This window comes from Vespa crabro, chromosome 18 (assembly GCF_910589235.1).
Source record: "Vespa crabro chromosome 18, iyVesCrab1.2, whole genome shotgun sequence".
Taxonomy (NCBI): Eukaryota; Metazoa; Arthropoda; class Insecta; order Hymenoptera; family Vespidae; genus Vespa; species Vespa crabro.
This window is the reverse complement of record NC_060972.1, coordinates 3,991,754-4,007,760: the sequence shown is the minus strand read 5'-3', so window position 1 is coordinate 4,007,760 and position 16,007 is coordinate 3,991,754. Positions and strand designations below refer to the sequence as shown.

Here is a 16,007-nt window from a genome sequence, read left to right as displayed (position 1 = left end):
CGATCAATTACAAAATTAATTTGTTATATATTAAGTTCGAATTATTTTTTTATATAATAAAAAAAAAAAAATAAATAAATAAATAAATAAAACCGATTTGACACGTAGTTTGGGTTAAATCAAGTTTTCATTATTGGACCGATTTTCATTCGTAACACGATATTGATTCGTTCGTTGAATTTTTCGACGAATTAAAAATAGCTTACAAAAGTTATATCATCTTTTATAAATGAATTAATATGTGCCATTAATTATTGTTAATTCTGTTACTAGCAATAATAATAATAAACGCAATATTGAATCGACATCAATGTCCCGCCCATTTTGTAGTTGACGCATTCTACATAGGTGGCACTACTATCGATTGTTACGAGTGCCCTCTGCTATCGTAACATCGTGCACTCGAAATTAAATACAAGACTTGGCTACGATTCCGACGGAATATCATCTTGAAGATTAAATCCTTTTCTTAAAGGGAATTTAATTGATTTACTATGTTATTTATAATTGTTTAATATTTTACGAAGTAAATCATTGTCGTCTGTCAGAAAAATCGTTTGTGATGAAAATATAGATTTAAATAATTTTATACCGTGATATCTTATTATGTATATATGTATATGAAACACAATAACTGTTGCATTCAGTCAGTGAATATACAGTTATGTGACTACTTCGTGGACGATAATATAAGATTTTTCTCTGACAGTTAACAGTGTAACGTAGCATAAGCCAGTGAATTATCGACTGACAAATAAAATCTTATAATAAATTGATTTTCTTAAGGCCCGGTCGATCTAAAGGTAGTTATATTTCTTTTTAATAAAAATTACAAATATAATACTTTAAGTTAGGTTACTAACCGGTATTTGAAACAAAAAAAAGAAAGAAAAAAGAAAGAAAACAAAAAAGAAAGAGAAAGAAAAAGCGTATATAAAAACACACTTCCTGTTCCTTCCAACCTACAATCATAGAGTAGTGTGGCACCGCCTTTCATTGCTGGCGTTTCACTTTTAGCTCGATCTGTCATTCGTTTAATTAAACGTGAATCATCCATGGTTACATTTAGACTCATTGCTTTACGATTATATGTAATCGATTATATATCATAGTATAATATATTAGAAAAAATTTAGATAAGTGCTGAATGTAAGTAGAATATGTTTGAATGTTTAATACTAACAAGATTTATGATTATTTTTTTAACTGCATATCACTTTCCTTTTTTAGATACGCTTTAGTTTACATATAATAAAAGAAAAACTATCAATAATGTCAAAAAAGCCTGGAGTTACTCAAGCCATGCATAAAGTTATTATGGTTGGAAGTGGAGGTGTTGGAAAATCTGCTCTAACTTTACAATTTATGTATGATGAGGTATATAAACAAAGTTTTATAATTTTGAAACTGGATTAAATATTATTTAGATTATCGTAAAACATATATGAAATAAAATAACACGTATATATGTATGGCGTGTATTGCTTTTTCAAATATAAATAAATTGATCTGTAATTAATAGCAATGAACAATGATATTAAATATTGAAATTAGTTTGTTGAAGATTATGAACCAACAAAGGCAGATTCCTATAGGAAAAAAGTTGTATTAGATGGAGAGGAAGTACAAATAGATATCTTAGATACAGCAGGACAAGAAGATTATGCGGCGATTCGAGATAATTATTTTCGCAGTGGAGAAGGATTTCTTTGTGTATTTTCTATAACAGAAGATGACAGTTTTCAAGCAACACAAGAATTTAGGTAGAAAATGTATAATTTTTAATTAAGAATTTTCCTCTCCCTCTCTCTCTCAACACAAATGATAGAACTCCAAAATATATATATATATATATATATATATATATACATATATATATATATATATATTATATATGTCCCATTATTTTTATTATATTTCAATAATAATACATGTATAAAATTACTATCAAATTTTATCAATGATGATAAATATGCAGATTAGCTTGTCTAAAATTTGATAGAGGAACTTTTCTTGTTTCATAGAGAACAGATTCTCAGAGTAAAAAATGACGAGAACATTCCATTTTTATTAGTGGGAAATAAAAGTGACCTACAAGAGAAAAGGAAAGTCAGTTTGGCAGAAGCACAATCCCGGTCACAGCAATGGGGTGTACCTTATGTAGAAACAAGTGCAAAAACAAAGGAAAATGTTGATAAGGTAAGAATTACTGATCCTATTTAAATATATTACACTTCCAGTAAATGATAAAGGATACACGGAAAACAGTTCAAGTAACTGTGATATAATAGTAAAGAAACTATTATTCGTAATGTCTGACTATTTAAAATTGGAAATAAATTACAATGACTAAACATTTTATTTTCAATAGGATGATTGCATAAGTTTTAATGCGTAAATATAGTGCTGTTCATTAATTCTGCTCGCTCTACTGCCGTACATTTTGTTTTTATATAAATACATTTCTTGAAGACTTAGAAACATAATTCTTTTGTTTTTGTGCCTTCAATTTCCAGAAGCATTTAACTGACCATAAAATGGGTTTATAACCAAATTAATCATAAGGAAATGGGAAGGGAATATTGCTAAGTTCTCTATCACTTTTGAAACTTTACTTTCACTGGTAATACGGAATACAAAAGAACACTACTTCTTCTAGAATCTTCATGGTGTATCCTAGAGAAAATAATATGAAGGTACAGTAGAAAAGGGTTGAGGGCGTGCATTGATGGACAGCACTGTAAAGTGTACATGGAATGTTTTGTTTGCTATACAGTGTGAATCATACACATTAACTCTTTTTTGCTAGTAGCTTAATTAAATAATTCATAGTAAATATCTCATTCGCAGAAGTTAAACTAACTTACACAAAATGTAATATAATTATGATATTATAGTTTATGTCATTTCATATATCATTATATACTATCAATATCCATAACATTTCTTACTATACAATGCCACAGTGGTAAAATCATATATTGTGGATGACTAATATTTTTTGTAGTAGCATATACTTACTATTCATGTATGATGTGTTTTTGTAGTATGCAACAAATGCTGACAAAAAATGCAGAATTATAATAGAATCTTAATCTTCCTAAAGATCTGGAGTAAATTCCTGAGCTAATCGCTGGAAAAACTGTATTAATAACTAAAGATATTGGTTAAGTGAAATAATAAGTAAAATGCATTGCATTGTTAATTTACCTTATTAACCTTTTATGCTTCTACAATTATGTTTTCATTTTGACAAGAAATATGCAAAGAACGAATTTCTTTTAATTAGCACTTTTACTAAACCCCTAATTATTAACCAAAATATTATATAGGTTAATTCATGTAATGTACTATAACATACAAATTCCACCTTTAATATTTATCATCACTATCTTTATATCATCAGAGGAATGGCATGTAGCTCATGATTCATCATTTCTTAGATTAGGTGACATGGAAATTCCACTTTTCACAGAAAAATTGTCGAGATATGATAAGCCTGACACTTGAATCATTTATGATTAATACAATTAAAAAATATGTATTATAATCTCTTTAATTTAATATACATTATTTGATTATATATTATTAAAAGCATGTAAGCACATCGTAATAAGCTCTGCCTGATTTTATATTTATATTACGTATATTTTTGTGAATGTATTGTGAATGTATTTATTATCATTGTTGTGTACGTGCTTTGTGATAAAAACAAAACAAAAAAGAAACATAGTAGTGTGTGACTGTATTTATATTATACGCACAAAAGTAATTTCTATCATATATCTCCTATGGTTGAAACATAATAATTGAAATAACATTAAAGCTTTGAGACAGCATCATTGCATATTTGCAGGTATTTTTCGACTTGATGCGTGAAATAAGGTCACGCAAGATTGAAGACAAGTCAGCAAGTAATGGCCGTGAAAAGGATCGTGCCAAGCGGAAGAAAAAGAAGTGCATTATTCTATAGGTTTGCTATTTTTTTCACAGCGCTTTTTTTAAGTTTGAGAAAAAATCAAAATGAACAATATTATAGATAATTTATAAAAGAAATTTATAAATATGCCTTTGTGCAGTTATATTCGAAAAATAAGATATGTTGAAGATAATTAAAAATGATATTTAATGTTATCATCATTCTGTATATTAATATTAATACTCTCAACTTTGTTTTCTTATACATTACGTTTGTAAATTGAATCAAAAAAAAAAAAAAAAAAAAGAAAGAAAGAAAGAAAAGAAAAAATATTTAAAATTTGATTACACATATATAAGTGATAATAAAATGATAAGTTAGATAATTTTATGTGTCTGTGAAAATAATGTAAGAGAAACATAAAAAATAATTTTTTGTTAGACATGTCTAATTTTTCAACAACATATGCCGCCATTTCTTTAAAAATGATATATGAAACATATGATATAACAAAATATAATTACATTGATGTCGTGCAAGGCCTTAATTAGATTTATAGTAGAATGTGTGCACTTTGCTTTTCTAAGTATTATGATAATATATATATTGGCATAAAATGACATGCTATTGCACTAATCCTGTAGTTCTATGTTTTGTTTCACAAGGCCTAGATTTGATGTGCTTGAAAAAAAATATCTATTTATATAGCATACTTGCAATATAATATGTAGAACATATATTAGGTTTCTGCTCTCACTATAATATATATAAATTTATTCTTTTTCCTTTTAAAACATAGTAATTTCAAATTTATATTTATATTCCATAATTATTCTTCTGTTAATTGATAATGTTTGATTAGCTGTTCAATATTTTAATACCCTCTGTTGTATTTACTCTATGGCTTTTATGCTTTCCAATTCCTGTCACATTTTTCATTGCATGAAACAAATCCGTGTACCATATCTTTATTTATCGCAATAAACAATTTTTTGTTGACAATTCAAGGAACCATTCAGTATTTCCTAATGGATTTTGTTAATAAAATCTCAATTATAAATTATTTTTTTTTAGCAATCAACGAGATCCCAATTTTTAGACAGAACAATAGAATTGAAAATAATTCTATCAAATAAATTACAAGAGATTAAGAATATAAAATTACTGAAGTGTATAACAATATAATATTCTAATGTTTTCTGACAAAATTCTAATAATTTCGATTTCAGTATTAATATATGTATAATGTACGAAAAACAATATAATAAGATATGAATATTATTTTCATTTATTACAGGTATTTTTTGATTTAATGCGGGCAATAGCTGCTCGTAAAGCGCAAGAAAATCAAGTGGATGGGGATGAACGTAAGAAAAAGACAAAGTGCTGCATCTTGCTCTAACAAAGTAAAAAAAAAAACAAAACAAAAGAAAAAGAAAAGAAAGAAAGAAAGAAAAGAAAAGTATATAGCTTATATCTAACGCCCAATTTCTGAAACATGCATAAAAGAACAGTATTTATATACATTTTGTGACACTTTACACAGTAATATGACAATTTATAATTTTTATTATAATCTTTATCACCTATTAAAATGTTAAGAAACTACTGAATGTGTATCAAGCTTTAGCAAAACGTAGATAGGCTTATAATTATACTCTAATACTGAAGAGTGTTACGACAACTTGACCTTATTAAGAGACATAGTTCCTATCTTGAAAGGTTTGCAATATAATTAATAGATCGTAGAATTTGTTTGGCTAGAAGACTCTTATAAGTAGTTTTCTATCAAGTGGGAAAGATAAATGAGGAAGTAATAGTAATACTTGACAGTATGTACACATTTGCAAATAAGCATTTTTCATAATTGCAAGCATATCTTGAAACATTAACCCATTAATGCTTAGCAAAATTTGACGTCTTCTTGTTCTAAGAATATTATGAATTAAATTGCATATTTTTTTTTTTTTTTCTGTATTATTATTGCCATTATATACAAAAAATCTGGCAGCTAGTGAAATACTTAAGGTCAAAATTAAAATGAAGATTTTGTTTTTATAGCATATTCGTTTCCTATAATGTATAGTTATGTATTAAGTTATAATGCTATTATCATTATTTTATCACAATACATTTTTCATTACAATACAAAAGCTTTATCATAATTTTATCACATTTATCCATTATGTCATTATGCGATAATGAAGATATCGCTCATTTTGAGATAAAGGTCCAATATAACTTTGATCGGAAGTAAAAACGAAGGAAAAACACATGCACACGTATTATGAGTGGTGCCTGTTTTTAAAAGGGTTGCTATGTAACTTTACTCGTACAACGAATAATCGCAAAATTTTGCCACAATTTTAATTACAGTACTCGTAAGTTAAGAAAATTGTTTTCATTGGTATTACGATCAAGTGTTTTATCTCATAAGTGTTAAAATTGAAGTTAACTTTATGCTTATTATTTATGACCAATAAAATTTTAGTTGATAATATTTATGGACTGATCGTTTGATGTAATTGTCTTATTACATATATATGTATATATATGTATATATATGTATATATATATATATATATATATTTATGTAAAAGAACTGAATTCATCTAACAATTAAATAATAATTTGTATGCTTATAATAGGTAATGTGCTCTCTTTCTATATATATATGGTAAATATATATACATATATATATATATATATATATATATATATATATATATATATATATATATATATGCTAAGCACAGATATAGAAGATTAATGCGCATTACTTAAGATATCATATTGGAAATCAAAAGCCAGATGAGCATTCAATTAATATGACTTACTTTATTGCATCAAATGACCTTTGCTATACAATAACTCAAGAAAGTACATGAATGAGTTATGAATTCATGATAAAATGTTTTTTAATATTTAATTTTAGTAAATTAAATATATACTTCCTATGTTTAAATGTCTACTTCCTATCTTTTCTTATAAACCTGTGTTCATACATAATTGTAAAAAAATATAAATTTCAAATGTACTTTTTAAATCTATTTAAAACTATGGTAATTTTTGTTTTTTTTATATTGCATTCCTGACTAGTATGCTAGTTCAAAACAATGGTTAACACATATAAAGAAAATATTGAGGAATACGACGTATAGCTAAATTATAATTATAGAACACACGAAGAGGACATATATATATATGTATGTATGTATGTATGTGTATATATATAAAGTATTTCGTGATGACTAATATATTACATCGTTCTCATGATGTAAATACAATATACGCAAATTATCACGCGCGCTCTTTCATGCGCATGTTTTGGGTAATAATTTGTCAAAGAGGGCGCTCTTAAACGTTCAATTTATAAAAATATTTCAATGTGGTCACTTTCTCTAGTAAAAAAAAAAAAAAAAAAAAAAAAACATCATACTTACCTAAGATGGCTAATATAACTGAGCGATAAATGTACGATTATAAAAAATGATATATTTTTCAATTTCTTAAATAAACATTGCGTTTAATCTTTTGCTTGTAATTAATCCTCGTTGTTTAATTAAATTCAAACTAATTCCCGATATATATTTGTTATTTCTTAAGGAACGATACGCAGTGGAATCCTGGCAATTACCAAAGTAGCAGCAGGTGTTGGAATTATCTGAAGTAGCCATATGTGGTACCAATCCGCAAGTTTAAAATCGCATCTTGGTGTAGTGGCGATAAGTGAAGGAGCGTATGTACAATAGCCTTGAGAAAGAATATTTTATTCAGGGACACGCGGTATATACTTAATTTATAAAATAATACGGGTACTTAAATGAGAAGTGATTTTGTAGATATATAAACGTATCGGATATATCACTTGTGATGAAGTTAGTTTAATAACGTATAATCGATTGCACTTGTGGCAACGTACTCAACAAATCATCATCATCATCATCATCATCATCTCCGAACGATGCCAACATCCCGGTTGTGATAATTGTAATTTTGAGCACATTCACGACCGCGCGTCGGAATTAGACGGGACACAGGGGATTAATAAAGTTTTGATATTTATATACAAAGGCTAGATAAAGCTTGGTGTGAGATACATATTTAATAATAAGACGAAGTTAACCTAAAATGCGAGGGGTCGTGGACGCTGATGTTATTGTACTGATTAGTGTTCAATTATTGTATTGGTGTTGTGATATTATATCGGCAAGTGGCGGAGCTTTAGATCCAAATACGCACATTCAAACCGGGGCTTCCAGTAGCTCCCACTCAAAAACGCCAACTTTTACAGCATCTCTTGCCGATGGTTTGGCACAAGTCGTTCTTCACGAGCCGAGTAAGTTTCTTGTTTTGATCTGGACGTTCTGCTTCATTTTTATTATTCTTTTTTATCTAACGCCAACGCTAAAACATTCATTGTTACAGCATGACAAATTTCAATTATTAATCTTACCTCTAATATCCTTAAAATAATTAAAATAACTGTCGTGTATAATATAAAATGTTACATACGTAATGAAAGAATATAGGTGTATACGTTCGTTGTATTTTAGATTAGGCATTCTCCCAATTATTCACGTTTAAATATATGTACTTAATGATTCAGTATAACAGCGGAATCGTCTGCAGATTCGAGAAATTCTAAAGAAATAACTCTAAGAATAATAACTGCTAGTGCATGCATATGTATTAATTATACAATTTTATTATACTCGAAATTTTTTTTTCTTTTTTTTTTTTTTTTTCTTTTATTTCTCATTTATCCTCTACTATATCTATTGTCAATATTTTAATGTGAATTTGTAAATGTAAAAAAATATTCATACACAATACTCGACACCATTCATAACAATACATGAATATTTATTATTTCTTGTAATTGCTTCTAGCTTGGGTAGTACTATTTAAGTCATTGATGTACATCATTATTACGAAGAATCATAGTATCTTGATGACCTTGTCACACTGTAATTGACTTAGTGGCGACATAATACTTGCTAGCATTTTTTTAACATAGGTATATTCATTTTTTTATCCAACACTAATGTTACATTGTTTGTTTTGATCATGTTTACTAATTTCTCCTTTTTTTTTTTTTTTTCTTTTTTTCTTCTTTTTATTTTCAAATTGATAAATGGATGATAGGATATAAAAAATTTCTTACAGCTACTGAAACTTGCAACGATGATATAACTTGTTTAAGAATGGCTACTCAAGATCGACTGGGTTTAGAAGCAATTAAATTATTGCATAGTCAGTTAGACGACGATGCTAATGGAAATATAGATCTATCAGAATCAGACGATGTAAGATGATGTATTACTTATATATATTTTTATTCATAATTTAATGTATAGTCAAAGTATATATTTAAACATGCTTATCTGTGACAGTTTTTAAGAGAAGAATTACAATATGAAGCTGGTTATGAGAGAAGACAAAGAGCTTTTCATCATAATGATGATATGCATATTAGTGTACGTGAACTTTGGGAGGCTTGGCTAAGATCGGAGGTATGAATATGCAATATTATTTACTTTATATTCTATAATCGAATATGCATATTATATTTGTAGGAATACCATTTATAATAACAACTTTCTAATTAGGTTCATAATTGGACTATAGAACAAACATCAGAATGGTTGACTACAAATGTTGAGCTTCCTCAGTATGTACCTACATTTATACAACATCGTGTGACTGGTGCTACATTGCCAAGGTAGTATAATTACTTATAAGCATTAAACGCGTAGGAATTCAAAATTCCATAACAAATTTTTCTGCTTTCATCATTTTCTTAATAAAAAATGTATCATTGTCATTTATTAAAATATTCATCAAACAGAGTTATTAAAACTTATGTATGAAGTGAGTGTAAAAATATCATTATGATTTGTTCATATTCTTATATCAATTAGTATTGATAATATTATTCATTATTTTATTCATTATTTTAACTCATGTTTTTCTTTCATAATTAGCATTATTTTTTTGGTTAATTAATATAATAAAAGATTGTAATTATATTAAGAAATAATGCGTTGAGTAATTCCCATTGCAAAATTAAATTTAAAGATTTTGAAATCAGATTAAAAATATAAATTGAAAAAATGTTTTATATTATTGAAAGAATATTCATTGTTTGATTATATATGTGTAAGATATTACATTATAGTTTCATGTTATATTTTGACTTTTTTTTAGGAGTAAAACAAATTTTTAACCAGAAATGTTCAACTGCCGTATCTTTTCTTCCACCTACTTAGCAATACAATAGTAGCAGATATATAATCTGCCCTTCCTTGGAATACATGGCTATGATAGAAAAATTTTTTAGTTTCAATCTCTCCTTTGAAGCTTATATATGTGATACTGTTACATAATATGTACAATGTATTCGGTTGAACTTCTAATAATCTGAGATTTTTTAAGGACATTGTTCATGCATAAAATATAAATCATGGAGAGTGATTAGTAGTTGAATTTTTATAAAAGCGCTTTTATTTAATAAAAAAAAAAATATATATATATATATAAAATAACAGAAAGAGAAAGTTAGAAAGCAGCATTATTTTTTTTTATTTATTTTTTTTTTTTTTTATTTTTTATTTATAAATATCTTTCATTAATTTTGTTAGTAATACTATCACGTGCTTTATAGCATTGGATTCATTATTAGTACTATTAGTTATGAAACAAAACTTTGCTATATAACAGATAGCAGGAGAGGTGAGTAAAGGATAAAAAGCAACAAACAGTTTATTTTTACTCACACTCCTTTGTGTTTCAATTATGTTCTTTATAAAAATGGTACATATTCAATGAAAGAATCCTTTCTTGATTATTATAGTAAAGAAAGCAAGTCTCTCAAATCCGTCGATACTTTTGCCAATATTATTTGACGACATATTTCCTAGACATAGTCTTTTGATGTTTTTAGACGCATTCCTGAGACACACTCTCAGTCTTGCTTATAATATCTAAAGGATACATGGCTGTACCACGGAATACTAATGGATCTGGCTAAGAGGCAAATTTATATGATCGGGTTCTCTACATCAATATGAAGAAAATTGAGAAATGGGAAAATACAGTGACTTCCTCTATGGGTTGTGCCATTTGTAATCGGGGTATGTAACGAAGTTAATTATAGCGATGAATCTATAATTCAATGAAATCCTGAAAGATATGCAAATGATGTTTAAAAAATTATGGTATCAAATTAGGATTTAAAACAAATTATTTCTTAAGTGTACTATGCACAATATTCGTATAAAGAACAATTTTTAATAAACTTACGTTTCTACATAAAATATCATAAAATCATATATAGCACGTATATTTTTTTATCATCAATAAGATGAAGTTGTACTCTCTCGGCACTACGTCAGAAATAATTAGGCAAATAAAAGAAGTTCTTTGTATAAGAGTTGTAAAATTAAAAATACTTCTTTAAAGATCACCAAATTTTATGTACCAAGTGATGAATATATATATAACCGAATTATAAATATATGTAACAGTATCATCATTTAATTGAAATTATAAGATAGTGATTAGCCATTACTGTTCCATCGAGAGAGGGACGACAAAAGGTATTGGAAGAAAAGATGCGAACTTCTTCAATTTATGTAATAACAAGTTTATATAGTATAATACAACAAAAAATATTTGTAATCATAAATTGACAAATATTTGTTGTGTAAGTTAAATAAATTTTAAAACTATGTAAAATAAAGGATAATGGTAAGAATAATATATATTTAGGAAGTATAGATATATTTTAATATTCTTCATTTTGCTTTCTGTTTTGAATTACAAGGTAGAATCATTGATTTATAAAGGACAATCTTTTGGTGTATAATTAGTTTTTATTTTAATTATATAGTACATGCATGGTTCAATTTATTACAAATTTCAAAGCTATACAATTCTACAATTATTCTTAAGTTTTGTATACCTTTATATTTTTATCAGGGAATTACTTCATATTATTATCAATTTTCCTATACTTTTTGTAATATTCCTAATTTGTAGGAATATATGTTATTGTTAGATTTAGACCTTTTATATCTGTAAAAGTTCACGGAATTTATAATATAATGTTTATATTTTCTTAAAAAAATAGAGATAGTATATGCTTTATTATTTATCACACACACATATATATATATATATATATATATATATATATATATCATTACTAAAAATTCATTTTAATATGCCATTGATTGTACTTACATATTTTGTAAAAATATACAACTATTCAATAACAAAGAAATTAACATAATTGCATGTGTATTATTAATATTTTAGACATTATATATATATTTGCTTTTTTGATGTCATTAGATTGGCTGTCAACAATATGCACTACCTTAGTAATATTTTGGGAGTTAAAGATCCCATACACAAGCAAAAAATTGCTTTGAAAGCAATGGATGTTGTACTTTTTGGTCCTCCAAAAGGTAATATTCCTATTACATTGCTGGATAGATATAGATGTATATATATATAAACATGAAATATATTTTATTTCTTCTTGACAATGATATCAACAGATACTGGACATGGCATTAAAGATTTAATATTGATCACGTTATTATTTGGAGCACTTATTGGGTGCTGGTACGTATATCAACAAAAAAAAAGTTCACAGAAGCACTTGCATAGAATGATGAAAGATATGGAAAGTTTACATAAAGCGGAACTTGCATTGGAAGATTTACAGGTACACCTTTATAATAATAATAATAATAATAATAATAATAATAATAATAATAATAATAATAATAATAATAATAATAATAATATTTATATATTTAATATAATATACTTATGCCCAAATAATTATTTCTAATAGTATTATATCGCTTGTAGAAAGAATTAGAAAGAGCAAGAATGGAACAGGAGTCTGCGACCACTGAAAAAAAGAATTTAGAAAAACGTTTACAAGATGGCAGTTTAGGATTACATACTTCATATTCTGATGTTGAAGTCTCACAGTTAAAAGCAGAAATTGAAGTTAATACAATAACAATGTATATTTATGAAAATTTAATATTTAATTTCAAGTTTTATATTGCAATATAAATTTGCAGATGTTAAAAGTAGAATTACAAAGAGCAGAAGGTGAACTAGAAGATAGATGTTGGTCGCCACCTGCTGGCCTTCAACATTGGTTGCAATTGACTCATGAAATTGAAAATAAAGCATATACAAAGAAAAAGATTTCAGCCGAAAAACAATTGCAACAAGCACGAGAAGCGGTAAGTGAATTATTAAATGTCATCTTTATGTCAACTATTTGTCAATAATATGCCTTATCTATTAGTGCGAAAAATTACGAAAAAAACGATCGAGTTTAGTTGGAGCATTTGTTTCTACTCATGGAAAGTCTATTGACGAGGTCGATAAAAGTATAGTCGAAGCAAGAACAGCATTAAACGAAGTTACAGTTGAATTGCAAGAACGTGTGCATCGTTGGAAACAAATTGAACTTTTATGTGGTTTCAACATAATTAATAACAATGGTTTGAACTATTTAGAAACTGTATTATACAGAGGAGCATCTAATGGTAGAGGTTTTGGATTAAGAGGTATTAAATGTATAACATATTACATATATATTATATTTCCATTAAAAAATTTTTATTCTTATATTTTATTTATTATTTATTATTTTTAGGTCGACTCAGTAGTCAAGATGATTTAGATGACGAGACAAGTTCAATATATACATCATCGTCTCCTGGTGCTGCAGGTAAGATAGACATGGAGATGCATGAAAACTTAGACTGATTAATTTTGTTTCAACATGCAAGTACTACGTACCTTTAGTGCGTTTCGTAGAAATCATATTTTAATTATTTTGAACTATATAAATACCTGTAGTATTGAAAGTTCAAGTTATTCAAATGTTTGTTCTTTTACTATTACTCATAATTCTATTTTGTTCTTGTACAATATACATTTGATTTATAAATGTACAAAAAAAAATATATATATATATATATACACACATACGTCATTTTTATAAAATGAAATTACTGTATGGATAAATTAAGTGGATTGTAGATATATAATATCTCTTTATTAGAATAGAATACTAAAATTGATAACTAAAGAACCTGTGTTATATTTACAACTAAAGAACCTGCGTTATCTTACAGTTATCCCTTTGTTTTGATATTGTTATTTTGTGAATTGATTGTAAGAAGTTATGCCATACGGCATTATTATTCACAGGTATATTGGAGAATATAAATTGGAAGGAATCATCTATACCTCCTGACTCGTCGAGTGGTGAAACAGGTAAGGACACTCCACCCGAAGTTGTTCATTTTACGTTGGGCGACGGCAACGAAGAAAGTACTATGGTACCATCGATTAAAGAGAAGACCGGTATGATTCGATCATATAGCCAAGAAACCAACATGGCCATAGTTGACGATAAAACAAATTCATCATTCCTATCAAAGACTTCATATTCGGAAAACTCATTAGATACGTCTGAGAAATCGGGCTATCGTGGTGTCATAGCGAAAAGGCCATTTAAAGAACTACCCACTGTGATGTCGATGGATGATGAAACATTATCGACAGATTCCAATTCGACTGCTGACAATGAAGAATTAAAACGTCGACGCAGAAAACTTCATTTTCCGGCATTCAGGAAGAATAAAACTAAAATTACGTGATGTTCAATAGTCCCAGAATCAAATATGTTACAAATTAATTCAAGACATATCCCAGACATGCACTTAAAAATTATAATTAGGTAATATATTGTGTATGTGCCTATCTTCTTAGGTATAGTTTCGCGTGCGGTGTATGTAGTGGCCTTACCGGCAGGATATCCATGTCCGAACTCCAGTGAAGAAACCTTTTTAAATAAGCGTACGTGCATAGTCTGTATATCGTGATTGAAAAATATGAAAAATATATTTATGCAGAGTCGGACATACTGTCAACTTACGATGTTTTCAATGCATCGACAATTCATTTTTCTCATCAGACCAAAGAGTGAAGCAGCCCATTGGCAGCGCTTTATCTGCTTGATAATTCCAGTTGCAAGTGTGCATAGTTGTGATTAGCAGAGATGGAGTGCAGCCAAGACGTGTAAGGTGCGATTATCCTTTGGCCTATATTGTGTATTAGACGTTCTGTTAATTTCATTGTCATATAATTAAGTCATTCAGATAACTCACAAATTTCGATTTATTCCTTTCCATAACAAGATCAATGTTAAAGTGATTAGAATTTCATATTTTTCTGCAATATACTATTATTAGTATATATATATATATATATAAGAATGTCACATTATTAGAAAATAATATATATCGCGCTGTTATTTAAATGTCCAACATTGTTACTTAAAACGTTTGGTATTCCTTCTGTCCTATTCGCCAAGCGTTTTCTGTAGCCATAGAATTATTTTTCAAATACCACTGTGAAAAGTATTCAATGTCTGATCAAAATAGATTTTTACATAAAGAAAATCAATTCAGAATGACAATATATGTACAAACAGTTTTTAAAATGTTGGAAATATTTTTCCAATAAATTTTAATTAATTAAAATATTTCTGAAATGATAATAATAATGCAAGCAATTTAAATAATTATAAATAGTATATTTTATTTCACAATGACATTATTGTTCCTAATGTGATCTGTTATTCTCTGTCATGTACAAGTACTTTTTATACAATGATTTTAGAAATGATTATTAATGTATCAGTATAATACAAATGTTTAAATTTAAGGGAAAAAAAAAACGAGTATTTTTGCTCAGATATGAATATCAAACAAAATTCTCTTCCATGAGATTTGACTTTAACTTTAAATGTTACTTACATGAAAATATTTGAGGTGTAACATCCTAATTCTGTTTAACAGCTGCTATGTATTTAATATGTTATGTGTTACCCTGTTTACTCTTAACTTCGTGTTATTTCCCGTTTTAAAATAAATTATTAGTGATAGAAATAAAAAAAAACCATACAGATTACTTATTAGGTCAAACCCACTTTTATTAAATGATCAATACTATATGTAACAAATTGAAATATAGTAGA

General features: G+C 27.2%; 2 protein-coding genes across 9 annotated transcripts; both read left to right on the top strand.

Moving 5' to 3' along the window:
• The first annotated feature begins 415 nt into the window (after window positions 1–415).
• LOC124430517 (ras-related protein Ral-a) lies at window positions 416–5,527 on the top strand. Of its 7 annotated transcripts, XR_006943785.1 has the most exons (7): window positions 417–803; window positions 1,231–1,377; window positions 1,555–1,763; window positions 2,025–2,199; window positions 2,517–2,696; window positions 3,857–3,973; window positions 5,217–5,290. XR_006943785.1 is itself a non-coding variant. In XM_046977217.1 (6 exons), the coding sequence occupies exons 2-5, from the start codon at window positions 1,273–1,275 to the stop codon at window positions 3,971–3,973; spliced, it is 606 nt and encodes a 201-aa protein (XP_046833173.1). In that variant the 5' UTR covers window positions 417–803; window positions 1,231–1,272; the 3' UTR covers window positions 5,217–5,527. The 7 variants fall into 7 exon arrangements, 5 of the variants coding, with proteins under 5 accessions (XP_046833176.1, XP_046833177.1, XP_046833173.1 ...); XR_006943786.1 differs by lacking the exon at window positions 3,857–3,973; XM_046977217.1 differs by lacking the exon at window positions 2,517–2,696 and having other exon boundaries at window positions 5,217–5,527.
• A 1,740-nt stretch (window positions 5,528–7,267) lies between these two features.
• LOC124430516 (stromal interaction molecule homolog) lies at window positions 7,268–15,928 on the top strand. 2 transcript variants are annotated; one of them, XM_046977215.1, is made up of 12 exons: window positions 7,268–7,393; window positions 7,526–8,258; window positions 9,089–9,228; window positions 9,316–9,435; window positions 9,532–9,644; window positions 12,278–12,393; window positions 12,487–12,656; window positions 12,806–12,949; window positions 13,027–13,194; window positions 13,260–13,524; window positions 13,614–13,688; window positions 14,174–15,928. In XM_046977215.1, the coding sequence occupies exons 2-12, from the start codon at window positions 8,051–8,053 to the stop codon at window positions 14,623–14,625; spliced, it is 1,971 nt and encodes a 656-aa protein (XP_046833171.1). In that variant the 5' UTR covers window positions 7,268–7,393; window positions 7,526–8,050; the 3' UTR covers window positions 14,626–15,928. The 2 variants fall into 2 exon arrangements, with proteins under 2 accessions (XP_046833171.1, XP_046833172.1); XM_046977216.1 differs by lacking the exon at window positions 7,268–7,393 and adding an exon at window positions 8,812–8,939 and having other exon boundaries at window positions 8,120–8,258.
• The last annotated feature ends 79 nt before the right edge of the window (window positions 15,929–16,007 follow it).

Bases quoted from the DNA above. Each gene is read 5' to 3' on its own strand.
- LOC124430517 (XM_046977217.1), top strand. From the start codon at position 1,273: ATGTCAAAAAAGCCTGGAGTTACTCAAGCCATGCATAAAGTTATTATG. The intron at 1,378-1,554 runs GTATATAAACAA...TATTGAAATTAG, and splicing joins TACAATTTATGTATGATGAG to TTTGTTGAAGATTATGAACC. The intron at 1,764-2,024 runs GTAGAAAATGTA...CTTGTTTCATAG, and splicing joins CAAGCAACACAAGAATTTAG to AGAACAGATTCTCAGAGTAA.
- LOC124430516 (XM_046977215.1), top strand. From the start codon at position 8,051: ATGCGAGGGGTCGTGGACGCTGATGTTATTGTACTGATTAGTGTTCAA. The intron at 9,436-9,531 runs GTATGAATATGC...CTTTCTAATTAG, and splicing joins AGGCTTGGCTAAGATCGGAG to GTTCATAATTGGACTATAGA. The intron at 12,657-12,805 runs GTACACCTTTAT...TATCGCTTGTAG, and splicing joins TTGCATTGGAAGATTTACAG to AAAGAATTAGAAAGAGCAAG.